The sequence below is a fragment of the Sander lucioperca genome, chromosome 8, assembly GCF_008315115.2.
Source record: "Sander lucioperca isolate FBNREF2018 chromosome 8, SLUC_FBN_1.2, whole genome shotgun sequence".
Taxonomy (NCBI): domain Eukaryota; kingdom Metazoa; phylum Chordata; class Actinopteri; order Perciformes; family Percidae; genus Sander; species Sander lucioperca.
This window is the reverse complement of record NC_050180.1, coordinates 20,884,679-20,911,360: the sequence shown is the minus strand read 5'-3', so window position 1 is coordinate 20,911,360 and position 26,682 is coordinate 20,884,679. Positions and strand designations below refer to the sequence as shown.

General features: G+C 40.5%; 3 protein-coding genes and 1 long non-coding RNA gene across 6 annotated transcripts; 3 read left to right on the top strand and 1 right to left on the bottom strand.

Moving 5' to 3' along the window:
* The first annotated feature begins 935 nt into the window (after positions 1-935).
* On the top strand, positions 936-4,863 carry gpr1 (G protein-coupled receptor 1). 2 transcript variants are annotated; one of them, XM_036003955.1, is made up of 4 exons: positions 936-1,068; positions 2,037-2,160; positions 2,265-3,527; positions 3,560-4,863. In XM_036003955.1, the coding sequence occupies exon 3, from the start codon at positions 2,299-2,301 to the stop codon at positions 3,379-3,381; it is 1,083 nt and encodes a 360-aa protein (XP_035859848.1). In that variant the 5' UTR covers positions 936-1,068; positions 2,037-2,160; positions 2,265-2,298; the 3' UTR covers positions 3,382-3,527; positions 3,560-4,863. The 2 variants fall into 2 exon arrangements, with proteins under 2 accessions (XP_035859848.1, XP_031152899.1); XM_031297039.2 differs by lacking the exon at positions 936-1,068 and having other exon boundaries at positions 2,043-2,160; positions 2,269-3,527.
* Positions 4,864-5,166: 303 nt separating this feature from the next.
* On the top strand, positions 5,167-16,054 carry LOC116047941 (NADH-ubiquinone oxidoreductase 75 kDa subunit, mitochondrial). Its single transcript, XM_031296991.2, has 19 exons — positions 5,167-5,403; positions 6,065-6,144; positions 6,527-6,621; positions 6,728-6,835; positions 7,012-7,088; positions 7,242-7,323; positions 7,450-7,580; positions 7,668-7,853; positions 7,943-8,077; positions 8,832-8,946; positions 9,055-9,200; positions 9,293-9,421; positions 9,543-9,672; positions 10,308-10,468; positions 10,564-10,718; positions 10,865-11,040; positions 11,127-11,261; positions 11,401-11,473; positions 15,931-16,054. The coding sequence occupies exons 1-19, from the start codon at positions 5,381-5,383 to the stop codon at positions 16,020-16,022; spliced, it is 2,229 nt and encodes a 742-aa protein (XP_031152851.1). The 5' UTR covers positions 5,167-5,380; the 3' UTR covers positions 16,023-16,054.
* Positions 16,055-16,091: 37 nt separating this feature from the next.
* LOC118495536 lies at positions 16,092-18,475 on the bottom strand. Of its 2 annotated transcripts, none has more exons than XR_004897986.1 (2): positions 17,974-18,475; positions 16,092-16,704 (listed from the first exon to the last, which is right to left on the bottom strand). It is a non-coding gene; the product is annotated as an uncharacterized LOC118495536 (long non-coding RNA). The 2 variants fall into 2 exon arrangements; XR_004897987.1 differs by lacking the exon at positions 17,974-18,475 and adding an exon at positions 17,611-17,942.
* LOC116047932 (INO80 complex subunit D) lies at positions 16,698-25,617 on the top strand. The gene is made up of 10 exons (XM_031296981.2): positions 16,698-17,173; positions 19,164-19,410; positions 19,511-20,322; positions 20,479-20,572; positions 20,658-20,882; positions 21,141-21,250; positions 21,478-21,611; positions 21,759-21,976; positions 22,156-22,313; positions 22,417-25,617. The coding sequence occupies exons 2-10, from the start codon at positions 19,193-19,195 to the stop codon at positions 23,445-23,447; spliced, it is 3,000 nt and encodes a 999-aa protein (XP_031152841.1). The 5' UTR covers positions 16,698-17,173; positions 19,164-19,192; the 3' UTR covers positions 23,448-25,617.
* Positions 25,618-26,682: the final 1,065 nt, after the last annotated feature.

The window sequence follows — 26,682 nt, the reverse complement described above, 5'->3', positions numbered from 1 at the left end:
TTGTAGAAATAAACAATGTAAAAGCGGCACAATAATTTTACACATGAACATCAGTTAACTCGTCATGGGATTGCTACTAAGCCTGTGAAAACAATTGTATAATGTCTACTATGGCTCTTTTTTTTTTTTTTTTTTTTTACATTTTTGATAGAGGGGGTGGAGTTTGAGAGATGATACGTTTGAGTATGACCCATAGCCTACTATTGATTTGGACTATTCCTTTTTACCTTGTGTCTCACAAGTGCCCAAACTTTATGTAAATGCAGTAGTAAATCACTTTAACCATACATAAACTATTCTATACACTGATATTGTGGGAATAAATAAAATAAAAACACAGAACACAATGTGGCTTTGGCAGAATCATCTAACATCAATGTTGAAATAACACTGGATTTAGAAGGTTGTTTTAGCTAACTTTTTACAGTGCAATAAGCCTGCCTGCACATCCAGATACAACCAGTAAAGGCCTGCCACAAGTTTATTCTCTTTTAATGAGCAACAATCAACAGGGAGCTAAATCAAGGCGTTATAATAGGCTACATTGTAAGAGGAAAGCAAATGCAGAAGGAAACGGCAGATGACAGCCCCAAATAAACTCCCCCTTAGTTAGCCCTACCCATTGACTAAAGCAATGTGTGCAATATAGGAGAAAACAAACGTTGACGTAAAAAGTTATCCGTTTATTCACCGAGGGGGGGAAACGTACGCTGGGTTTACTCTGCTGTTATGAAAAGCAGCCGCAGCTCCTCTGAATGAAAGCATTCTTCAGTGCGGCCGGGTGACCAATAACTTTTCTTCATTCTGTGGTCCATGTTTGACGCGTCAGCCAGGCGCGCCCACTGCACATCTAGCTCCTCTGTACCCAGTGCGAAGCGGAGTTTGGATGAACTCACGGAAAGACTACACATGCCGCAGAAATAGTTTTGCAGCTGAGTGTGGTCAGTCACGGACGAGGCCCAGCAAAACGGAGCTTAACGGCTAAAAGTTAGCAGTCACGTTCATCCGGGAGCTGAAGGCGTTTTCATCTAAATAGCCTACTAATGAAAGGGAGCGCTGCACTTTTAGGTGAGCACTCTCTTCTTTATATCTAAACGGAAAAGCACTTCATGTTTATCCCATTAGTATGCCAATAGTGTGTATGTGGCACTAACGTTACTATGAACTGTTATTGCCTACTCAACAGGCTATATAAACACTACTTTTGCATTGTTTGCAGAGATTATTTTATGTAAATATAGCAGCTTATTCTTATAGGTCAGGTTCTAGTTTTTATTTGTTGATTGCACTGATTCTGCATTCAGCATTTTGTCCATTTAGTTTCTAGTTTTTGTAGTATAAACACGTTTTTCTATTGTTTACTGACATATTTATATCTGCAGTTACTTACTACTTTTTAAAAGGACATATTCTATGTATTATGCATTTTTAATTGCATTGATTTGACATACAGTTTGTATGGTCTGATGGTACTTTTTTCAACACATTTTCATGGCAAAGTCTGATTATTTAACCATGTTTCCTTTTTTGCTTTGAGATTGAGATTTAATTCATATTATTAACCTTGTTCTGTTTACTTAAACTTTTGTTTTTCAAAGTGTATTAATAGGCTATTCATGAATGTATTTGTATAATGCAATAAAGAGTAGAATATTTCTGATAAAAAAAAGTGTGACTTACAACATTCACCTCAGACCACAAATTTATGGTAAATTTGTTTTTAATCTGGCTTGAGTAAAACTTGTACTGGCCATAGCAGGCCCCATTCTGACCTTAAAGAATATACAAATATTGGTGATATGTGAAAAAAAATCTAACCTTTCACCCGGTTGCTTTGTCAGTAATAACCTTGTAAAAGATTAACAATGACATTAAAATTGTGCATTGTGCAACAATACAGTGTTTGCCAGTTCTTCCAGGTTTACTTACAGGACAAACACTATGAATCATACTATGAGGAATCTTTCTGCCTCATTTGGGTGGGCATCTCACTGTCCACATTGTTGATCTAAATGGATGTTGACACTATGTTCCAGGGTTACACTGGACACACCCAGTCCTGACTTCAACACTTCAACACAGGAACTGAATAATAGGAAAAGGGGACAGGACAGACAACTGGATCCTTCTGGGGAACAGCCCGGCATAATCACAGAGAGTGTGAGTTGAGAACACGTGTTATAGGTTGATTATAATACATAGGAATGTTTTGAATTACTGTGTTTAAAGGAATACATCTTATCATGAGCTTTTCCTTCCCACAGACAGCTTTACTACAGAGGTGACATCCTTGCAACAATGGGTGACTCTGGAGAGGACTATGGAAACTACACCTATGAATTCGAGGACATGGAGTACGGCGATGTGGAGGAATTTAAAGTAGACCACAGACAGAGGGAACCTATCCACATTATCTCAGTGGTCATCTATATTATTTCCTTTGTGCTTGGTCTGATTGGAAATGGAACTGTCATTTGGGTGACAGCGTTTAAAAGCAAAAAGACAGTTAACAGTGTTTGGTTACTCAATCTAGCCATGGCCGACTTTGTATTTGTGCTTTTTCTACCCTTCTCCATTGATTACATACTGCAGGACTTCCATTGGGACTTTGGTATGGTCATGTGTAAGCTTAACTCATTTGTGTCTGTGATGAACATGTATGCCAGTGTGCTCTTTCTCACAGTGCTCAGTATAGACAGATATGTTTCTCTGGTCCACCTCAACTGGTGTCAGAGGTATCGCGCTAAAGAGAGAGCCTGGGTTGTATGTGGTTGCATATGGGTGCTGGCTGCTGCCTTGAGCTGTCCTGCACTGATTTTTCGTGACACCATGCACTTACATGACAAGGTAGTGTGCTTCAACAACTTCCACACACAGGACGGACATACAGCAGCCATGATACACATTATGACAGTGGTCATTCGTACCACTGTGGGCTTCCTTTTGCCTTTTACTGCCATATGTGTGACGGGTATACTTCTGACAATCAAAGTGAATCAATCTGGGGGCTCGGTTCAGCTGTCCAGCTTCTCCAAAACAGTATCTGCAGTAATTCTGGCCTTCTTTTTATGCTGGGCACCTTTTCATACTTTTAGCTTGATGGAGTTATCCATACATTCCTCATTATACCTACACAGCATACTGAAAGCTGGCTTTCCTCTTGCCACCAGCTTAGGCTTTTTTAACAGCTGCATTAACCCCCTCCTGTATATGCTCCTGAGCAAAAAGGTGCGTCATATCCTGAAGCGTGCATGCCTGGACATTACTAAGAGTTCACTGAGAGAGCTCAGCCAGTCAATCTCTGCAACTGAGATAGAGTCTGAGCCAGAAGTTCAACAGGACAGTGTCCCAGAGGAGCCTGTGGAGTCATCAACTCTATGATTACAACTATCCTCAGACTGTAGTAGTTGTCCATGAAAAACATGAAAGTAAGACTGGCTATTACTTTAGCGTAAATGTGGAGGATTATCAGAGCTGTTCTTTCCAGCCATAGTGTTAAGATTTTCCGATTTTATGTTATTTGGTTACTATGTTGTTATCATATGTTATCATGTTATTTGAGTTGTGTAATTACTCTCAATGAAAAAATCTAAATTGAACTGGAGTTAGTATCTTTCCACTTAGTTTTCATTTGCATAACTTAAGTGATTTACAGAGAAAGTAGTCTATATCGATTAAGTTTCATTTACGGGATAGTTCTGCTGCCGCCGGAGGTTCCACCGGATGTCCCTAATTTTCAGCCGGATGTCCCTCACCTTCCGCTTTCTTTGTGTTGGCATTCTAAACTTCGGTCGATTCAGAAAACATCCTCAGAGCTAGAACTGACAATCAAATTACTTTTATCTTTATTTAATCACACACTCTACAGCCATTTTAATTCCAGAGCTTGCCTGCCTACATGCACATGTTCCACCAAAACAAGTTCCTTCCTGAGGCTATTTTGCACTGTTGCTCCGTCTGGCGCTTAGCATCGCCCAAGATGATTGTGATTGGTTTAAAGAAATGCCAACAAACCAGAGCACGATTTTCTCCTATTCAGTAATGTTGTGTGGACTAGCCAGACTTTCCTCTGCAGCGCTGTGGAGATAGGTCTGGCAATGCAAGACTACAGAGAAAGAGGCAATCAAATCTGATTAGTTGATCAACAGAAAATATATCAGCAAGTATTTTGAGCAATTCATTGTTTAAATAATTTAAAAAAAGAAAAATCTCAAGCATTCTCTGGTTCTAGCTTCTCAATTGTGAGAATTTGCTGCTTGAATGCATTTGTCTTCTATGATAGTAAACTGTGTTTTTCACTATTTTCTGTCCTTTTATAGACTAAGAAAATCATACAGATTTATCCATAATAAAAGTAATCATTAGTTGCAGTCATATCAAATGTATCTTAAGTATTTACTGAATTTGTTATTATTCTCTTGAGGCCCGACATCTTTAGTTCTTAAAGATGAGATATATTGTATACCGGTAAATCTGTTTGTAGTCTAACATTATGTACTGTTTTATACTGATAGTCACATATCAATGTATTGTAAGATTTTTAACTATAGAGTTGTATAAAATGTTTTAATCTAATATATTTCAAGTAAATAGCCCATTTCTTTATACATTCTCCTTTTGAACACCTGCTGTACTTTGTTGAATACTTTCTTTATATTGTTTGACTTAATGTTAGAAAACTCTGTCATTAAAAAGTAGGCTGATGTTTTAGATTACAGCCTGACGTAAATCCAGATGTGCATTTCCTTCCATTTCCTGAGGGTCTGTTTATCAGCCGTTTCCTGTTATTTATTTCTAGTGAACTCTGACTTAAAATGATTACATCACTGTTAGGTTTAAGAGATAGAGTACCATCCTGCCTGTGACTGGGGGGGGGGGGGGGGCTGGTTTGAATCCCTGAAATAACTGTAAAAAGGTGGCCAGAAGGCAAATATTTTAGACTTCTTTGACAACTACACTCAGCGTGCCCTCATCATAATTAGAATCAGCTTTAATGGCCAAGTAAGTGAGACACACACACACACACACACACACACACACACACACACACACACACACACACCTGTAACCCTCCATCTTTTGAATTAAGTACTCGTTATAAAATTCAGACATAATTGTCTGAATGTGAGGAGAAACCCCTGCTGTTACTGCCACTGTGTCACTTCACCACAGACTGTCACAAATTGGTGCAGATGGGTATATCTGCTAAGAAGAGAGTTTACATTACTGTCATGGCTAGTGTTAAATGCATTTAGTATTAGATTAGGTCAGATTAGTCAGTATTTACAGAAAAGTAGACTTGGATTATCGTATACAGGATTACTTAATCCGTGACGCAGTAGAATAACAAGATCGTGCAATCTGTGTCGCAGGCAGTCTCATGAGGAAACAAACACTGGCAAGGTAAGCAAAAGTCACTGTAGTGTTAAGGAAATAGCATTAGGTATATAGCTAGACACTTCTATAGTCCTGACTGAAGGACAAACGTTAGAAACGGCTCCTTAAAATAAACTCGTAACGCTAAAGTCAACGTTAGTCGGCTGGAACTCGGCTGACGTTAGCTACATGTTACGTTAGCTTGTTTGTAGCAAGAAATGCTGCATGCGTTTGGAGTTAACCTTAAAACCTTTAAATTACGTTAATTTACTCCTTCACGCGGTGGCAGTTGATAGTATCATTGGCGTAACATTAGATTATGACAATGCGGGCTAACATAGTCAGCTAACGTTAACGTGGTAAATTACATAATTTGGCCAGTCTAACGTTTCGTTAGATTTTCAAGGTATTTGATATCATAGCTGTAGAGCTTTATAACGTAACGTTACACCCTGAATAGACATGTTCTTCTTTCTTTTTTTTTTTTTAAATGGGTCGCAGCATAAATTAGTTGCTTTTAGTGACAGCCCTGCGTAGCTAACTTGCTGGTACTTGTGTTTTTGTTTTGCCTGTTGCAAGGAGGGTTCAGGGTTTTAAAACACGCACCAATATCTTAAAGTCTGATCGACACTTGAGAAAATGTAACCAGAAGAATTGGACCTCACACGCGATGTTCCCTCTCTTGCAGCATGTTGCGTTTGCCTGTTGTGAGCAGGAGTCTCTTTCCAGCAGCAATTACTAAAGGATGTGCGGCTGCAACTAACAATGGTAACAATATGCCACTTCATCAACTGATTAATTGACCATTCCTTGGTTACGTACAATGCGTGTTTTGTATTTATGCAGAACACCCTTGTTGTTTGTTGTGTGCGAGCACCAGAACCCTTGTCACTTTGTTCCACTGATGGATTATAGGCAGGATTACAGATTTGCCAGATACCACATCTGGTGTCAGGCTGTTGCTGGCTCAATTTAGCCAATAGTAGTCAGTGCCATTTGTTATTACTTTGGAATACCAGGGATCCATTGTAATATGATGTGCTATAGATGATGATAAACAATGTTTCTGTTTTCTCCATTAAAAGTAACAGTAATTGGATGAAAGGAAAAGGGAAAGTGTGAATACAGATGTTTTTGTCTGTGCTTAAAGCTCGGACCACAGCAACAGCAGCTGCCAGTAACCTCCTGGAAGTGTTCGTGGATGGGAACCCTATCATGGTGGAGCCAGGAACCACTGTTTTGCAGGTAACATGCTAAATTCATGCATGCAGTCATATAAGATAGAAAGCTAATTTCCTGACATATTAATTCAAAATATCAGATTTAACACTGTGACTCAATTTTGTCACAGGCATGTGAGAAGGTAGGAATGCAGATTCCTCGATTCTGCTACCATGAGCGCCTGTCAGTTGCTGGAAACTGTCGCATGTGTCTTGTGGAGATAGAGAAAATTCCTAAGGTATGTTTTAGGCTGTATATGTATATGTGTGTGTGTGTGTGTGTGTGTGTGTGTGTGTTGTTTTGTTTCTAGTTTGTTAGCCAAGCTGGTATTTCAGTATTTATTTGCTTAGTATGACAAAGACAGGACTATGCCTATTTAAAATAATCAGTAATCATTTTTCATTTATCTTGTAGCCAGTGGCAGCTTGTGCTATGCCAGTCATGAAGGGCTGGAATATTTTAACCAATTCTGACAAAACAAGAAAGGCCAGGTAGGATCAAATTCACAAGTAAGACATTGTATTATCTGCTGTTCTCTTATAATATTACATTTACATTACATTTGTTTTGTAGAGTTCATATTGCTTTGTAATCATACCTAACTGTTCCCAAACATTTACAAAATCTCCTTTGATTTTACACAGAGAGGGTGTGATGGAGTTCCTACTGGCTAACCACCCATTAGATTGTCCAATTTGTGATCAGGGGGGAGAATGTGATCTACAGGTAAAGATAATCACCACCATTGTAGATGTGTTTTTCATAGACTTGAGTGTGTGTATGACAAACTTTGTTTTTTTTATTATTTAATATAAGATTGACTAATACAAGTGAATATCATTATCTTTGAAGGACCAGTCAATGCAGTTTGGCAGTGATAGGAGCCGCTTCACAGAGAGCAAAAGAGCTGTGGAGGACAAAAACATTGGCCCTCTCATCAAAACCATAATGACTCGCTGCATCCAGTGCACTCGCTGTGTGCGGTGAGTCACACACATCGATATGTAGAGTAAGTAGAGTTGCTGTATACATTTAGATTATGACATTTTTTTGTTTTTTTGCTCCTACAGCTTTGCCAGTGAGATTGCAGGTGTAGAGGACCTGGGTACCACTGGCAGAGGCAATGACCTGCAGATTGGGACCTATGTGGAGAAGATGTTCATGTCGGAGTTATCTGGGAACGTTATTGATATATGCCCTGTGGGGGCCCTGACCTCTAAACCATATGCATTCACTGCTCGCCCTTGGGAGACCAGGTTTTTTGATTGTGCTCTACATTTTAATTCACTTTTTGGGCTCAAATGTTAGTTTGTACAATCATGTATTGTTGTTATGTTTTCTTCAGGAAGACTGAATCCATTGATGTTATGGATGCTGTGGGTAGTAACATTGTGGTGACCACTCGTGGGGGTGAGGTGATGAGAATCCTGCCTCGTCTTAATGAGGATGTAAATGAGGAGTGGATCTCAGACAAAACCAGGTTCCTTTCTCATCACACAAAGTTTACTTCACAGACATAGTTTTTTTTAATGATGTTCGCATCATTGACTACGTTTACATGGACATAATATTCTGTTTTTTGCCCTTATTCCATAAAAGACAATATTCCGACTAAGCTGTTTACATGGCTAATGAAAATGAATATTCCACTAATAGTCCCATTTACATGTAACGTTAGCCGTGCAAAATACGATTTTTTTCAAAGTTTACCAGCGGTGACGGACTTGTTGGACCATGCGAACACAGCGTCCCTCTTTCATTCCTTCAACCAGTTTCTTGAAAAGGTCGGTGTAGCGATGTGTGCGCATATCCAAAAACCTGTTGATATCCAAGTCTTTGATAATGTTTAAAAGTAGCTGTGTTTCTCCTTCTTATTGGATCTGCAGCCTTGCAAACTGTTGGCTGGTTGGTTTGTGTACAGCAACCATAGCAACGCACAGAGCTGACCATAAGCCGTAAACAGGCAAGAGGCCGTAAACTGGGCGTAAACTGTGGTAAAAACCCAGATTGAGTACTGTATACATGTCCAAAGAATGCCTCTAAAACACGAATAATACTGCAATATCCCACATCTTAATCGGAAAAAGGCCTTATTCGGAATATCCAATCGGAATATGCTGTTTACATGACCTGTATCAAATTCGGAATATTGTCATATTTGGAATAATAGTGGAATATTAGTGTGTACGTAAACGTACTCAATCCTGAACCCTTCCTTGAATCCACCCTGACAGGTTTGCGTATGATGGACTCAAAAGGCAGAGGCTTACTCAGCCAATGGTGAAAAACGAGTCTGGGCAGTTGGTTCCCACAACCTGGGAAGATGTGCTGCCTCGAGTTGCTGGAGCTGTATGTAATTTATGATGAAATGACCTTCAGTAATGTACACTGTATGATAATTTGCAACTTATTGTTTCAACTTAGGGTGTCCTAAATTACATCTGTTTTATCTGACAGTTGCAAGGAGTTGAAGGAAATGACGTTGCTGCTATTGTTGGAGGCTTGGTGGATGCAGAGGCTCTCATTTCCCTGAAAGATTTGCTGAACCGTTTGAATAGTGAAAACCTGTGCACTGAGGAGATGTTCCCAACTGTTGGAGCTGGGTAAGGCCACAGAAAGAGTGAAACTGAAGATGGGACAAAGCCAGTTGGACTTGCCCTGATGTTAAGTTCTGTTTTTACCGTTCCTTCTTTAGATGTGACCTGCGTTCAAATTATCTTCTAAACACTGGGATTGCTGGCATTGAAGAAGCTGATCTGCTGCTTCTGGTTGGCACGAACCCACGCTATGAGGCTCCTCTGTTCAATGCACGAATCAGAAAAAGGCAGGTTAAATGCTGTAAATACAATAATCTCTGGTTGTTGAACATGGTCAGACTAGTAAATTGGAGTTAAGTTAAACAAAAATGCATGTTCTTTAATATGATCTTGGTATCTCTGATTCAGCTGGCTTCACAATGAGTTGCAAGTGGCTCTTTTGGGAAAGGAAGTGGACCTAAGTTACACATATGACCATCTTGGGGAGTCTGCCAAGGTTCTTCAAGAAATTGCGTCAGGAACTCACCCGTTCTCCCAGGTAGTCAGTAAAGCAATACATGTTATCAGTCAACTTGAATAGCCGTGTTAAAAGTTTTTGCGCTCGCTTGAGATGGTTTTTGCCTTTGTCGAAAAATAATTGATTTGCTAAATGGGATATGGAAACGTCTTTACCAAATAGGTTCTGACATAGCAAACATTCAACTCACATGACTGATCAGCTGTTTCTGCTGTCTGCGTCTTCCCGGATATTCCCATAATCGTTCCCATATGGCACTTGCTGCGTGCATTAGAATCATTACATTATTTGTATTTGTCTCCAGACAGCATGACACATGGCCAACACTTGCTAACATGAAAGAACAATTAAAACTTGCCCAATTGAAACAAATTCCTGAAGACCTCCATTTTTTGTCTCGTAGATGGGTTAGAAGGCCAGGGCAACTTGTTCCGTTTCCGGTTCGCAAATTTAACTTCTTCTACTCTGTTTACTGGCTATGCGTAAAGCGTTGCCTATACTGCCAACCTTTGACAACACCAAACCATTTGATGTAAACGCCCTAATTTGCATTTCTCTTTTGTGACATTTCAAAGATTTGCTTAAGGTTTGCTTGACAATTGAATGGAACCACGACTAATGTCTCTTCCGTATTTTGCGTCTTTTATCTCTTGCAGGTCTTGGCTAAAGCCAAGCATCCTGTTGTTGTGGTTGGAAGCAGTTGCCTGCAGAGAGAGGATGGGGCCGCAATAATGGCCGCTGTGTCAACCATTGCTCAGAATGCTCACGTCAGAAGTGGCACAGAGGAAACCTGGAAGGTTCTCAATGTGCTTCACAGGTCATTGTCTTGGAAAATTAGAGGGAAACAGGGAAACTTTCGGTAACAGAGAAGTTCCAGGGGGATGATTACTGTAATATATGTGCTGTTTTCAGGGTTGCCAGTCAAGTGGCTGCACTTGATCTTGGGTACAAGCCAGGAGTGGAAGCTATCAGAAAGAATCCACCCAAAGTTCTTTTCTTACTAGGAGCTGATGCTGGCTGCATTACACGCCAAGACCTCCCAAAGGACAGCTTCATAATTTATCAAGGTCAGCTGTTTTACTGCACAGCAGCAGACGCTTTTTCATTTACATTAATTTATGTATAGCATCTGAGAGAGGCTTGGAGAATCTATGTCAAGGAGCATCAAATGTTTTCTTGCCTAATTTAAGTGCTCTGTGCCAAAACTGCCCAGGTCACCATGGCGATGTTGGTGCACCAATGGCTGATATCTTGCTTCCTGGAGCTGCATATACTGAGAAATGTAGCACCTATGTGAACACTGAGGGCCGTGCCCAGCAGACCAAAGTGGCTGTGACTGCCCCAGGCATGGCTAGGGAGGACTGGAAGATCATCAGAGCCATATCTGAGGTGAACTACAATAAAAGATAATTGTGTTATATTAAATAATAACAAAATAAGACTAAATGCTGTATATTTTTCTGTCCATTTTTAAGCTTGCTGGAGTGACTCTGCCATATGACACCCTTGATGAAGTGCGTGATAGACTGGCAGAGGTTTCCCCAAATCTTCTGCGATATGATGATGTTGAGGAGGCAAACTACTTTAAGCAGGCTAATGAACTGTCTAAGGTCAGCCGTTATCTTCCTCCAGCAAGTGTTTAGTTGATTACAGAGGAGGCACTAATAAAGCCTTATGTAAATGTTAGCTTATTCAGTTGGTTTATCTTAGTTTCCATGATGATGGTGATATCTGACTTTTCTCTTTCAGGCAGTGAACCAGGCTGTCCTTACTGGATCTTTAGTCCCTCCACAGCTAACTGTGAAGGACTTCTATATGACAGGTGGGTCACTAGTACTCTGGTACTCCTCCCAATAAACCTGGGGGGTATTGCACAAAAGTAGAATTTATAAATCCAGGATAACCGATAAAGCGAGGCTTGACCTAGTCTAATCTGTGCAGCCTGGCTTGGTGTGTTTCACGAAGGCCAAACCAGGCTGAGGAGCAGCGACTATGTCGAGCCAAGCAGAAGTAATTTGGATAGATGCGCATTCATGGCTTTCTTTAACAGACCGCGATATCGATCACAGATTTACTGATGCTAAAATGGAGAATACGCATTGTGTATTCTTTAGGCCGGCTACACACTGCCTGCATGGCGTGAGCGTGGGCATGCTGCTGCTGCTAGCCTTGTCTGTACACATGTACGTTTCCCATTGATAAAATGAAATACCATGTTAAACATAAATATAGACTGATTTGATTACAGCAAAGACAACGTCGGCAGTATTGACGGCAAAATAGGCTACAGAATATTTCGTTCTGTTTTGAAAAGTGCAATATTAGAAAATCGATTTGTTTTTTAAATTACATTTATATCAAAACCTAGAGACTTTCAAACATCAACATGTCATGTATTCATGTCAAAATGACATATAACCATCTTTTCCTATTCTATTTTGCCTGGAAACGCTTCCAACACATTTGCGAGTCGCGTGAAAAATAGGCGTCGGTTCTACACAGTTCACACAGTATGTAAGCTCTAACCTGTTAACATAGGAGCCGAAATATAAACGGACACGCCACGCAACTGACACGCTCACGCGACGCAGCCAGTGTGTAGCCGGCCTTACACAGAGTTAGCAGCAGCTTCATATGGAATTATGACAACGTGAAACACATTATTTGTAAAAAAAGAAAACGTGGCCTCTGTAATGAAACAGCGAGAGAAAGCGAGGCAGACGATCACGGACCGGCTGAATGTGTAAGTAGCCTAAAAATATACATTTACTGAACACTGCTCTTAATTTAAACTGCCATACCATTCCAGGAGTTAGGCTTATTATTTGCACAAATGAGTTGTACTCTTTGCCTTAACCCTTGTGTTGTCCTTCGGGTCACCGGGACCCGTCCAGTTTATTTGATGTTTTGTATTGGCCTGGCGTTGAGTCCCGGTGACCCGAAGATAACACAAGGGTACATAACAATGCGTACATCTCTCTTTCTCTCTCTCTCTCTCTCTCTCTCTCTCTCTCTCGGGCTAAAATATAAGTAACATATTTACTCCCACTGTTCGCTTTTCAGGCAAAGTGTACAACAGTTCGTTTGTGGAAATAATTAGCCTAACTCCTTGAATGGTTTCATTTAAGAGCAGTAGTTCGTAAATTTATATTTTTAGATATATTATTCAGTCGTTCCGCTTCTGCCACGCGTTTTTATGTTTTAGAGAGGCAGTTTCCTTCTTTTCATATTATATGCTTTGCTCCCTTGTATATATGGACATAGAAAAGAAAGACACTGAAGAAACTGGACTCTGAAATCTAGAAACTATAAAGATAATAAGTGATAAATTTAATGAACATTGTAAACATGACTGTAACACAGCGTATTCATCAGTTATTTTCCCCCCAGCAAAATATAAGCCATTGAGGTGTTCTCTCCCTGTTGTTTCATGAATGTACAGGATGTACAGTAGCCTCAACTATATAGTTACTGGTCCAGTGAACTAAGACTATAATTAGGGAGGATTGTACAATTATAAAAACCTATAATAATTGTTCAGTCCTCCAAATTATAGTCCCAGTTTACTGAAGAGAACACACATTGTGTGCTAAGAATGCCAAATACAGTGTACATGGAAGAGAGGCATACATGGTCCTTTGTTAAAGAATACTAAAAGAAATAAATCAACTAAAAATAATTAAAGGTGTATTGGTCTCTGACCAGTCTGCCATTGTTAGAACCACTAACAAGTGTATAGCACTTTATATATTGTCACTCATCACTGACTTCATTTAAAACACATTTGCAACTTTATCAGCCTTTTCTAATTATCTCAACAACTGCTGTAATATATTCACCAAACTTCTAACAACAAGCAGTTTTCATACAGCAGTAACAGTAACAATGACTGTCACATGAATAATAATTTTTTTTAAATGGTCACAACTTTAAATAATAATGGTGTTTTACTGAACAGCAACATGTACCTGTTGTATTTAATGCAGGCTAATAAAAATAAGGTAAAAACCTGCTGAGTGAACATAAAAGGCTCCAGGATTAATAAATCCTGGCTGTTAGCCTGGTCATGAGCAGGCTAGCTGCACAGAATAAATCTCCATGGTAAATTAGGTGCCTCTGCTTTTGTGAAACCAAGTCAAGGCTAAATTCATCCAGGATAACTGGAATATCCCAGCTTAATCCCTTATCCTGGTTTTGTGCAATAGCCCCCTGGTCTAAATGTTATTTTCATTCAAAAATCCTCCAGGAAACACAGCAGTGTTGCATCAGTTACTTATTGTAAATATAATCTATGTTGACTAATTATAGTCTATATCTACGATGTTTCGTTTCCGGGATTGTGCAGGTGCCACCGGAAATTCCGCTGGATGTCCCTCATTTTCAGCCGGATGTCCGTTACCTTCCGCTTTCTTTGTGTTGGCATTTTAAACTCTGGTGGATTTATGAGGACTATGGTTAACTGCTCCTCAGATCTCTGCAGGGTAAATCAAGCTGTTAGACTCTGTCCAAGCTGAGTTTTCTGTTGCACGACTAAAACAACTTTTGAAGGTACACATGTTCCACCAAAGCAAGTTCCTTCTCGAGGCTATTTTGCAGCGGCACCGTTGCTCCGTCCGGCACATATCGCTGCCCAAGACGATTATGATTGGTTCAAAGAAATGCCAATAAACCAGGGCATGTTTTTCTCCCATCCCGGAATGCTGTGTGGACTAGCCAGACCCTCCTCCGCAGCACTGTGGAGGAAGGTCTGGCAATGTGAGACTATAGCTTTTATAGCTGCATCTAATTAGCCCTCAATAGCTGTCGTTACATAAGATATTTTCTTTTTTTCGCCAAATGAAATGAATCCAAATGTAATTCCCACAACAGTGTTACATTATCGCTGAATAAAGTAATCATTTAAGTTGTCCTGTTTACATGTCAATCATCACAGGAAAGTTTGTTTCAAGAACAATACAAAATCCTACTTCAAGCTGAGCAAAGATTTGGCTGTTTACTGCTGTGCTTCCTATTGAAGAGTGTTTTGTTACTTCTGCAGTTGTTTAGAAAGCATGCCACTTGGAGCACACACAATAATTTGATTATCTTGGAAACTAACATTGTGAAGGAAAGCATACGTAGATAGAGTATACATATTCAGAAATAAAAAGTAATTGTGTTTACATGACAATATTTTATTATTATATTATATTATATACATGGACATTGTTAATAAGTGAGGTTAAGAACCAGCGTTTAAATGAAATGGAACTTCTTTCACAATTAGTCATCTTATTCTGATTGAGCTCTTACTCTGATTAATATAGGAATATAAGATTACTTTTGAATACAGCTACTGTTATACCATAGTTAGATCCCGATTTTATTGCCCTTATTTCAGTGGCATGAATATTTGGACAGCTAATGGTAATTGTATAGTAGGAGAGAACAGGAACATACTATTTTGCTGTAATCAGAGCGCTACAGCTTAGGGGATCAAGATGTAAATTTGCAGTTGGGTCATGGGGCAATTATAATCAAATAAGTTTGTCTCATTGGGAGCATAATGTGCTTTCAGCTAATTTCATAGTCATTTCACTAATATGAGATGTTCTATTTGTTGACACTTTGTACCAAAAATAATTGTATAGGCAAATTACAGAAAACACAAAAGGACCAACAAAATAGTTAAGTGAAATAATGAGCTTATTAAAGACTCTTCTGTAGAAAAAACAAATGCCTACATTATTCTTTAAATGACTTAAACTTAACAAATGGCATAACATTTTGTAGCCGCTGGTAGCTACTTTTTCTCAGCATATTAAATTTTATTTGCCACCGCTTATGAATCTGCTCCTGACAACCTGCTTTACATAGTTATTTTTTTCTTGCAATAAAATTTTAATCACAATATATTTTTTTCATATGTAGCACTACTATGAATTTGACATGGACAAAATGCTTCTTAGTTTCAAATCTGGTAGTCAAATTTAACTGCAAAACAAAAATTAAGTAGGACACTAAGTATTCTTGTTATCTGTATGATGGTGTTTCACCACTGCATGGCATAGCACAAAGTGACTTAAAATAATGCTGTTGCATTACCATACTCTACTGTAGCACCATTCACTTACAACACAGGGTTTTAAATGCAATATCGTCATGCAACTTTAGCCTTTGAACATAGCATTGAAAACACCTACAGTGTTAATTTTCTAGACCCATTACAATGAAGACTTTTTAACTTCACAGTAATTTAGGTGTGCAGATTTTAAAGTTGCTCTCAATCTTTACCCACAGATCCGATAAGCAGAGCCTCCCAGACTATGGCAAAGTGTGTGAAAGCTGTCACAGAGGGAGCGCAAGCTGTGGACGAGCCAGCCATATGCTAAAGCACAATGGATAGCCATCCTTGGTTAAAAAACATTATACGCACAACTGCCCTTTTTGCACATTTCTAGAAATGTATTTATATGCACTGTTTTATTGTTGTAGATGCCTAATCATCTATACACATTATGGAACTAACAAACATTACTAATCTGCAAAAATGTGTATATACTTGCAGAGTGTATGTAAGCTTAGGGTTTACCAAATCTCCAAAGATGCACGGTCCCTGACTGATGTTTTCACCTGTTAGGACATTAACATTTTAGTAGGTGTGACCAAAGGTTTAAAATCCTTATACTTCTAATATCTTGTCTTCTTGTAAAATTACCAACATTAAAAGTGTTAAGAATATATTTTCTTTTAAGGTATATAGAGTATATATTATTACTTAATATATTATTAAGTGTGGCTATTTATGTGATATTTAATGAACCAGTTTTCTGTAAGCTTAATGCATCTTTGTAAACCACCTATTTAAGTTTGTGCTCCTATTAAAAAAATGTTAAAAGTATAAGTATGTACAAGTGATGGTACTGGCCTGTTTTGATGCGCCACGAGTCAACTTTTCCAGTCTCGAGCTCCTGTATCTGCCTTGTACGTGGTCCATAATCAGTGAACAGTGGCAGCAGGGCTGGTAACTCATTCATACGGAGGACGGTAGCCGGGGTCCAGGTGGAATTTACACTGTAACATTTTGCAGGACCCATCAGTCAATATTCTTTAACCCAGTTGTTTCAAATTTGAAAAATGTAAACGGCAATGTCATTCACACAAACTGCATTTTCTGTTATAAAGAGATTAACATGACACTTCCACACTGTAGGGGCTTTTAACAAAGTTGATTTCCAATATGGTAGGAGAGGTTGTTGTTGTTGAGCGGATTGTTGTCATGTCCTCGCAGTGCCTGTAGTGGTGCTGTGAGGAGTCTGCTGTGGATCCAACAAAAATCCTCAGCAGCCTGCCTACTGCTTGTAATTTGCTCTGGATAGCTTATATTTAAATGCATCCTTATTTCAAGATATACCGAGCTCGATGAAGATCACTGTCATTATCCTGTCTCGAATATCGATGCACAAATAGCCTAGCTGATTCTAATAGACATTTCGGCCGTCTATCTGGAGCGAATACCTCACACAGCCCGTACCAATTCAAGGTAAGTGAAGTCGTATGCAGCCTCGGTCTCGATTTTGAGTGTACCGTTTTGCACAGGCTTCAAACGGCCGGGCGTCCAACTAGAGTCCGCTGTGCTATCAAAGCTAATAGGCCTCTTATAAATGACTCATTTATTTTATGACCTGTGATCTTACTAAATGACTCAGCGACTTAACTAGATGTGAGGAGTTATGCAATATTGACAATCTCAAGTCCTGTAGCCTGCTAATGTGACACTAACGAATAATTCATATCGATTATTACAGAGGCCTTTGGGGACAGGCCTTAAGCGTCGAATGCAGACCCTTTGTTTCAGAGTATTTCGCCATAAATGTCAGATTTTTATAAACACAAAAATCCCACGATTGGGGTCAATTATTGCTTGTAATTTATGATAACGCTTGTATTTTTCTTAATGTAACTAAACTGAAAATAGACATTTTATAGTGTTGCCATTCGTTTCCGTTTCCTGGTTAGCTACCGCCTACTAATCTGTGTTTTTAGCTTTGATAGCTTGTCAGCTAACTAGCAAATTTGACTTTTCGTGGTTGGTCTATGTCAATAAAAATGTATTTCTGCCTGAAAATGGATAAAGCTGTGTCTTATGGATTAGGACACGGGGGTATGTTAAACGTATACGTTTGCAATTTCATACTGTAAAGTTTCACATCTGTCCATCGGCTCCAAGCTAATGTTGGTAAGCTAACGTTAGTCACCGTTTGCTGCCTGTCCGGTTCTCCATATCTAAGGTTGTTAACGTGAACCCAGGCTGATACAAATGACACTTTATCTAACAAGTACCTCAGCTGCCAGATCTGTGGAAGCCCATTTCCGCCAATGTGATGAAAAGAAAATAGATCCTGTAAATCATTGTCGTTATAATGAGTTGGTTACCTGCCGTGGAGTTTTGTCTCAAATTAATGAATTAACTGTATTATCTCAAACATAATAATTAACTTATAACAATAAGTTAGTTTATTTTGGGAAGGTTTGTCATTGAGATACTAGCTAAGTCATTATTTTGAGATTTTAACTCAATATTTTTAGAAAGTTTCTTATTGAGTGATACTATGGGAGTTGTCAGACCTGCCTTGTTTAGTTCTGTTCTGTTGAATCGAACCCTGGAGCATCAACCCCCTTTGTGTGGTTCGTTTGGGCAGGTGTGAACAATGTTCTTTTTTTCTTATTTTTTAAAGAACAAAGTAGAAGACATTGATCTTAATTGCCTTCTCATTTCTAAGGGTCTCTTATAGGCTCTCAGGACTATTTTAAAAACTCAATTCAAGTTAAAAGTAGCAGCTAAATTCCTACTCAAGCATGGCAGCTAACGCTACAATTATCATTACAATGTAATGTGATATACTCGCAGTGTCCTGTTTGTCTGCTTGTTTATTTATGAAGCGTTACATTTTAAAATGTAATTATGCCTTCAAACTAGCAAGTGACTGTTTTTTTAGCTTTTGCACTGTAATGCAGAGTCAGACCGCTGTCATGCAATATACTGTTTTACCACCATCATATTATCTTTTAAGTGCTAGCTTGAGGGATAATTGAATGGACTTTATGAGAATTACCTATTCTCTGTTTACCACCCATTTATCAATGAGATATTTTCACATTGAAAATGAGGTGTGAAAGCCACTAGTATTAAGTAGCAAAGTTTGTCTAGACTAAAATGTTCTCAAATAAGTAATAAAATGTCAGTGCAATATTTATTATTCACAATATACAGTCTAACAGTAGTTTAACGATAAGCAATTGTGAAATCAGTCGTATGTCTTGAAATGTCATTTTCTAACATAACGCAGCAAATTATATTGCATAATTATTTGGCTATTTATTCTCATTAAATACATACATTAGCTAAGAGCTGGGTAAACGGTCACCTGTTGTAGAAGTGACTATTTCCATGCCTCTCAAGTATACAGTACCTCCATAGTATAAAGTGTTAGTGATGTAATTCTTGGTTTCCCCTGACTTTATCCCATCAGCTGATGTTGTCAAGAACAAGAGTCACGTGATGTATGAAGGCAAACACATACACTTCTCAGAGGTGGACAATAAGCCGTTGTGCTCGTACAGCCCAAAGCTCTGCAAGCAGCGCAGACTAAATGGCTATGCTTTCTGTATCCGGCATGTTCTGGAGGATAAGACAGCCCCCTTCAAGCAATGTGAATATGTGGCCAAGTACAACAGCCAGCGATGTACCAACCCCATCCCCAAGTCGGAGGACCGCAGGTGTGTATGTTTGTGTGCATGTGTTTAGCATATTCCACTCTGCTGTGCAGAAAACATTATTCTGTTCACAGTATGCTGAGGATGTGTTCTTGTTTTACAGATACTGTAACAGCCACCTGCAGGTTCTGGGCTTTATCCCCAAGAAGGAACGGAAAAAGAAACATGATGCTTTGGAGGAAATGCGCTCACGGGCTCACCTGGAGTCAGTGGCTCTCAACATAACTGTGCCCTCTCTAGCTCTGAAAGCTCCCAATGGTCTAGATGAACTTCCACCATCTCCTCCCTGTACACGCTTGTTACCCCTCCCTGATGGGGAACTCCTGGACCCTTTTGCCTTTTATGAGGATGACACAGATGGGGAGGAGGTGGGTACTGCTTGGAAGGGCAGCGCCATCAAGAAGAAACTACAGAGTCGGCTGGTGCTCAACCAGAAACTTTGCCATGACACAGACCTCTTCCAGCCACCTCCTGAGCACTTTAGTCCCTCCCCTGCCCCCCGTGTCCTCCCCTCCTCGCCGCTCAACACTCATCTCCCACGGCAGCAGTCAGGTCTTCTCCAGCCACCCCAGCACTCCAGCGTGACTTCCTTCATCTTTCCAGGACAGCAGCAGGGTTTATTATGCAATCCACCACCACCTCAGACGGTCAACTTTCTGCCTCCAGGGATGCCCGCTAATGCAGCACCCAGTCCAGTGCAACCTTCTGGGCCATCACTCAGCAGGAAAATGCCTTTCACTGCTACTCACTTGCCTGTCAGTTGCAAGGACAGTGGCAGTAACAATCAGCGGCACATGGTTGTCATGCGTCCCGCTGCCTTCTCACCTTCTGCCAGCTGCATGGCCAGGTTGCAACATCTGGTGCAGCTCTGTGCCAAGACACACGAGGAGCATGGAGACCTCTTTCCTCATCTAGGTGCTTAATTTAAATGCATTTACCACTCACTTTCTTCTTACGTATAAATTGAATGTGCAGTTTTTAGGGACTGTCTAAGATAGTTCAGATATAGTTTGGCAATTGAGATTTGAGCCTGCTGACATAGCTGAGCTGCTCTAACAAGTTCTCTTCCAGGACTGGACTGGTCAGAAGACAGTGCTGATGATGATGATGAAGAGGAGGCAGAGACATTTGTTCCTTTCCAGAGCTCTTGGAGACCACAGAATGGGTCGGTATCGTAATACTTAACCCCACAGTATAAACTTTGACCTGACGCGTCTCGTCATGACTGCTATTAATTGTTTTCTAAATAGGTTGGAAGATGACAGCGGTTCCTCACGGAGAACGCGGCTACTTAGGCTTTGCTCCTATCTCCAGGAGAAATACAAGCACATGTGCAGGCAGGAGAGGGCGAGTATCCGCCAAAAGAGATACCGCTATGCCTTCCGCAAAGCCTTGCTGCACGCTGCCAGTAACAACCCCAACTGTGCTGGGCAGCTGATCCAGGAGTTACGCGGTGCCTCTCGAAGCTCTTCAAGGTATTCTCACATATGCAACATAGTCACAGTAAGATCAACTCCCATGTGTTAGGAGGTGCCAGCATTGTTAAACCAGTCACAAACCTTCCATCACCCACCTGTGTTTTATATCAGCGCAACTAGCAAAGTGTGCGACTTGTTGATCTTCTAATCTTGCGATCTTCATCTCCTGATTTGAAACCTACAAAACATAACACACGTGGAGTGTTGTCAGTGTTATTACTGTTCGCTCAGTCCTGGGTCTGTATGTCTCTACAGTGTGGCTCCAGCAAGCCAGCAGAACACAGATACGGGGACCTGCAGTGGCAGCACAAAGGGCCAGGCCTGCAACAACAGGGCTCTGCCCTTCACTCGACACTGCTTTCAGCGTATCCTTTCCACTACATCGCTGATTGTACAGTTGGTCGCTACAAGTGCAGAAGAATGGCTTCTGTTTTCGAATTGAAAATATGGTTTTATCAGTTTCAGTTGTACTTGTTTTAAATTATGTCATCGCATACTGTGATGTACAATATTCCTTTTGTGTTGGAGTACCACCACAGAGTATCACATGCTCTGTCTAGTGTATTGTTATTTCCTTTATTGTACTCTGCAGACATCCTGTTGAATCGTTCCCAGCAGCTCTTTGCTAGCTGCACAGCCAGATTTGCAGATGGTCAGCAGTGCTCCATCCCTGTGTTTGATATCACGCACCAGACTCCACTCTGTGAAGAGCATGCCAAAAAAATGGTGAGTTCAATATTCAAAGGGCAGTTTTGACATTTTGGAAATACCTTCTCTTTTGCCGAGTTAGACAAGACGATCGATAACACTCATAGACATGAGAATGGTATCAATCTGATGATGACTCGATGCTCTACCACACATAACTCACAGGATAACTTTCTGCGAGGGGATGGTAAACGACGAGTGCAGCACCAGCAACAGCGGAAGCCACGTAAAAAGACCAAACCCCCGGCTCTCACCAAAAAACACAAGAAGAAGAGGAGGAGAGGGCCGCGGAGGCCTCAGAAACCCATCCCTCCAGCGTTGCCACAGGGGAACCTGGGAATGCCTTCTACAAGCTTAGCAATGCCGTCACAGGCCAGCATCAGGTCTGCTACACTCGTTTCTCTACACTGTTGACTTAAAAATGTAGTGTGCAGAGAACCAGTGTCAGGGAGAATACCCTCATTCACAGGCTCTCATGTCACACACGTTTGAACGGCTCCTTCTCTACAGTAGCATTTTGTATTCCTTAACTAAGCAGTTTTTAATCTCATCTTTGTGGCAGGAGCCCTTCAACTCCAGACCTGAGTACAGAGGAGCTTCCTGACGATATCACCAATGAAATGGCAGACATTCCAAATGACCTCGAGCTAAACCAGGAGGATTTCTCCGATGTGCTACCCAGACTACCTGATGACCTGCAGGACTTCGACTTGTTTGAAGGTTGTCATACAGCTCATTCTTTCATGTGTATTCTAACAAAGTCCTTCCTGTATGTGATTTTTGTAATGATAAATTGTGTGTGTGTGTGTGTGTGTGTGTGTAGGTAAAAATGGGGAATTATTGCCCACCACAGAGGAGGCTGAGGAGCTGGTGCGAGCACTGCAGGCTATGGGGTCTTACCCAGATTCTTTGGTGTGCCTGACCTCCATGGGAGACCTGGCCCCATCTGAAGGAGTGGACCACCGAGCCATGACTGTGTTCCCTGGGCCAGTCCAGCCGGGGGGCATGGGGGACCTGCTCAACAGCCGCATCCCCACAGAGAACTTCACTAGCCTCGAGCTGGAGGACAACCTACTGCAGTCCACTGGGGGTCACTTCCCCCCCTCGCCGCCATCTCAGCCCGCTAACCAGCCCCAGACGTCATGCTCCAACCTGACCTCATCTTCTTCTACAGTAGCCCACTCCACCACCTCCCTTCTCACTCAGACCTCCATAACAGAGCGAACGTTTTCCCGGGCACACACGTCCCACGTCCTGGCCAAGTCGCATGCGCCCACATCATCACCCCAAGGCAGCCACTACAGCAGTGAGCACGTGCCATCCCCATACAGTGACCACATGTCTTCTCCCCATGCCAGCTCCTTCCAGACAGACACCCCTCTACTGCTGGAAGTCCCTCTCAGTGGGGTACCAGGACCCCCGCGCTCATCATGGAACAATCTCCCTCTCCCCCTCACAGACCCAACGCAGTTTGGCAATCTCATAGGATCAGAAAGTCATCTCATATCCACCTCTCTGTCCACGCCCCCGGCCACCACCCACTCTGTGACGCTGCAGCCCATGGCTGCACTCTCAGCGATGCCCCAGAGTGGCATGACAGGTTTGACGACATCCCCTTCCCCCTCATCCTCCCTCCCATCCTCTTCACACGATCTTTTGACCTCCACACAGCCCAAGCAACAGCTCCCACAGTTCAGCGCGGCCTTTGGCCATCAATTGGCCTCCCACAGTGGCATCCCGAAAGACGTGCAGCCCAGCCACAGCTCCACAGCGCCCCCCGCTGGCTTTTCCATAGTTAGTGCCACCGCTGCAAGTGCCAACAGCGCCACACCACCGTTCACGCAAAGTAAATGAGAGCAGTCGGCCTGCAGCGGCCACATGATGGTCTGTGGACTCACAGTCACTTACAATTCAAGTCGACTGGCTCCTGATTGACCATCCCTCTTCATCTGCTACATGTGTGCAATGTGGTAATAGTGCACTATTTGATAATGAATTTGCACAACCTCAGATTTTCCTCAATATTTTCTATTTCCATTCTTTTATTCTGTAGCCAGGCGGTCTCTGGGATTTTAAGTCAGTGTGAGTCCACTTGTTTGATGCCTCGTGGTTTCGTCAGCAGGGAGTAACTGTCAGATTTTGTGATGAAATAAACGGGTGAAAATTGGCGGAAGGACCTTAGCAGAGATTATCTGTCACAGTGCTCAGAATTCGTTGACGTAGAAGCCTCAATCAGTGGTCAGTTTGTTTGCTTTGCCAGTTCAAGTTTCAAGTTAATTTCACTTAAAATCCTGTCTTTAAATGATCAACTGTACCCTGCCTTGCTACGATAGCCCTTGCATTTCTAATTTCCCACCTGTTTCATACACTGCTTCTGTCAACCTCGGAAAAACAAAGAGTACAGGTTGTGATATTTGTGACCCATTATGTTTCAAGCTATTTAACTGTTATCATGATATAGAATCTTACGGAGTCAGATTTCACAGTCATATCTATTTACCAAAATACTTTTAAACAGTTGTTTTTATATTGTGTATACTGTATATGTGCTCATTTATTGGTTTGCTCAGATGTCAAAATCTCTGACCTCACCGTTGGTTGTGGGACTCTGAGTGGCCTAGTAGACACTTGAAGGTAAATATAGTTTCTTAAAGCAATAAATACATTAACATAACTCTAGCATTGTAAGGCATTTTATTGGTCTCATTACATGTAGCTTCACTTGCTGGATCAGGAATATATTTTGGCCTCTATAACTGTTGCAAACTTTTTTATTTTACAGCAGTTTCACTCAGAACTAGAGCCTATACTGACCAGTAATCAGGTCAGCCTAACTTCTCACACTGAGTGGATTTTTAAGGCTAATTTCAGTTTTTCAGAGTTTCAGTGTTAATAGTAGGGGTGATGATGGTGTAATCCAGGGACTTTAAGTGTCTACTCTCAAAGGTGCTCTCTGGTCCACATATACAATGGTTACTAATTCAGTGTCAGGACTCTAAAGAAACCCACTATAAGACAAGGCCAGAATACCCAGAGAGGGATTAGGTAGGTGATTTAAATGGTATCAACTGGTGTGTTAAGCAGTGTCTGATTTACTCTAAAACTCATAAAATGATTTTAAGCTTGATGCAAAACTAGGGTCTGATTTTAATTTTAAATAAATAACCACGAGGGCTCCTCCCCTGTCTGTTACCGACTCATACAGCAGTACAACCATGGCTTTTGATAGATATTATATTAGACATTTGACAGATTGTCAGGCGTTGTTGCGTATTAGAAATATAGAGTAGGAAGTCTATCTTGGGGTTTGTTGGTAAATTATTGAGTAGCAATGGCTTGAAATTGTTATTTGCAATGTATTCAGTGGAAACTGTCTTGTAGAATGAGTCTTGTTTTTAATGGCTATCAAAAATGGTTGCAAGTGCAATGAAAAATTAATAAAAACATTGTTTCAAAAAATGTTTGCAAGTTGGAGGGAGCAATGTTTGTATGCTGTCATTTAATTTTCAAATGATATTCTGATTGGATAGTATTTTTGATAGCTATTAAAACTCCAGGAAGAAGTTTTGAGATTTGCATGGGGAAGCAACCTTTTGTGTGAGAGCATTATATTTTTAGATTATGGTCACTGGCTTGATTCTTGGTGGTATGAAACATAGAAATATATGCATCGCCATTTCATTTTGTGGAGAAAAACAGATTGTTACAGTATATTGTTTTTCCAACAGATTTGCACAGGAGTGGATGAGGTCGGTGGTGTTTCACAAGTCCCGTGTCTGTCTTGCCTTTTTTTTTTTTTGCTTGGACGCTTATTAAATGAACAGCTGCCTACATTACCAGCTCTGAGCCTGCACCAGAAACCCCCCCCCCCCCCCACTTCCAGCTGTGAGAAGGCCCAGTTCTGTCTCCCTTCCAAAGAGAAAACACATAATGAAGTGTAAACCTGTAGCTCCACCAGAGACGACTGGGCTTCTCAGTGACTGCAGTATTGTAACTAAGTCATAAACACAGTGCCCATAAAAGTTAAAAAATATAAAATAAATCAAGTTGGATGAAAACGTTTGCAAGGCATTACTGCTGTATCTACATAGCATGAGATTAGTCACTGCACCAGTTTACTCTCCCAAAAACCACGTAGAACAAAATTAACAGGGCTTGTACCGTAGGCACATTTAACTGCTTGAATTCAGAGATGGCTGACAAATTCCTATACTCATTGAATGTACTGTATTACTGTTTTTAAGGATAGGATGAGCTAATCTAGTCACCTTTTGTTATTGGTCCTTGTTTAATTTGTCTAAGGTATTTTTTGTATACAAAGGTTTACATTTTTATGTATATTTTTCTTGTGTACAAATTATGTAATATGTGTACAAACACTGTATGTAATATCTGTATATAGTGTGAGAAATTTGATCTTTTGTTTTTGGATGTATAAATAAAACTTGCTGTGAGGTATTTGCTGACAGTTTGTGGTTTTTTTTTTACTAGTCACTTAGAAATACTTTTTCACTGAAGATGAGGTGAGGTGTTATAACATGCACACCGCCACAATCTGCTGCAATATACTGTTGCATTTAACCAAGTCTTTCCATGCAGATGGAAATCACAATTATTTGGGATTTTCAGCCAAATTGGTGTCAGTTAGCAAAGACCGGCCACAAGGCATTGTATTTTATAAGCAACTGAACACTTAATTTTAAAATGTAAATACTGATTATTCAATGTTAGGATTTTGCTAACTTAATATAAAGTATTGAAATATTTTACTTCATTTTCAGAATGTATATGGTCTAAATTCCCCTTTTAAAAATGTTGCGCTGAAGATTGCATCTTTCTCAGCTGATGGATTTATTTTCACAAATTAAGAAAAAAAACAGCAATTCATGTAATTAATCTCTTGATTTTTAATTAACTTGTGCATTTTAAAAACCTACCATTATCATGGGTTGCTGTGCACAGGTTTGTCTAACTTAAGACGAATACGGTACCACAACATGCAAGAAGGGTGATATTTTCGAGAGGCACTGTAGATTGGCGGATGCTGTTATAACTGTTCTGAATCAAGAAATCTCAAAGCTGTCGCAGG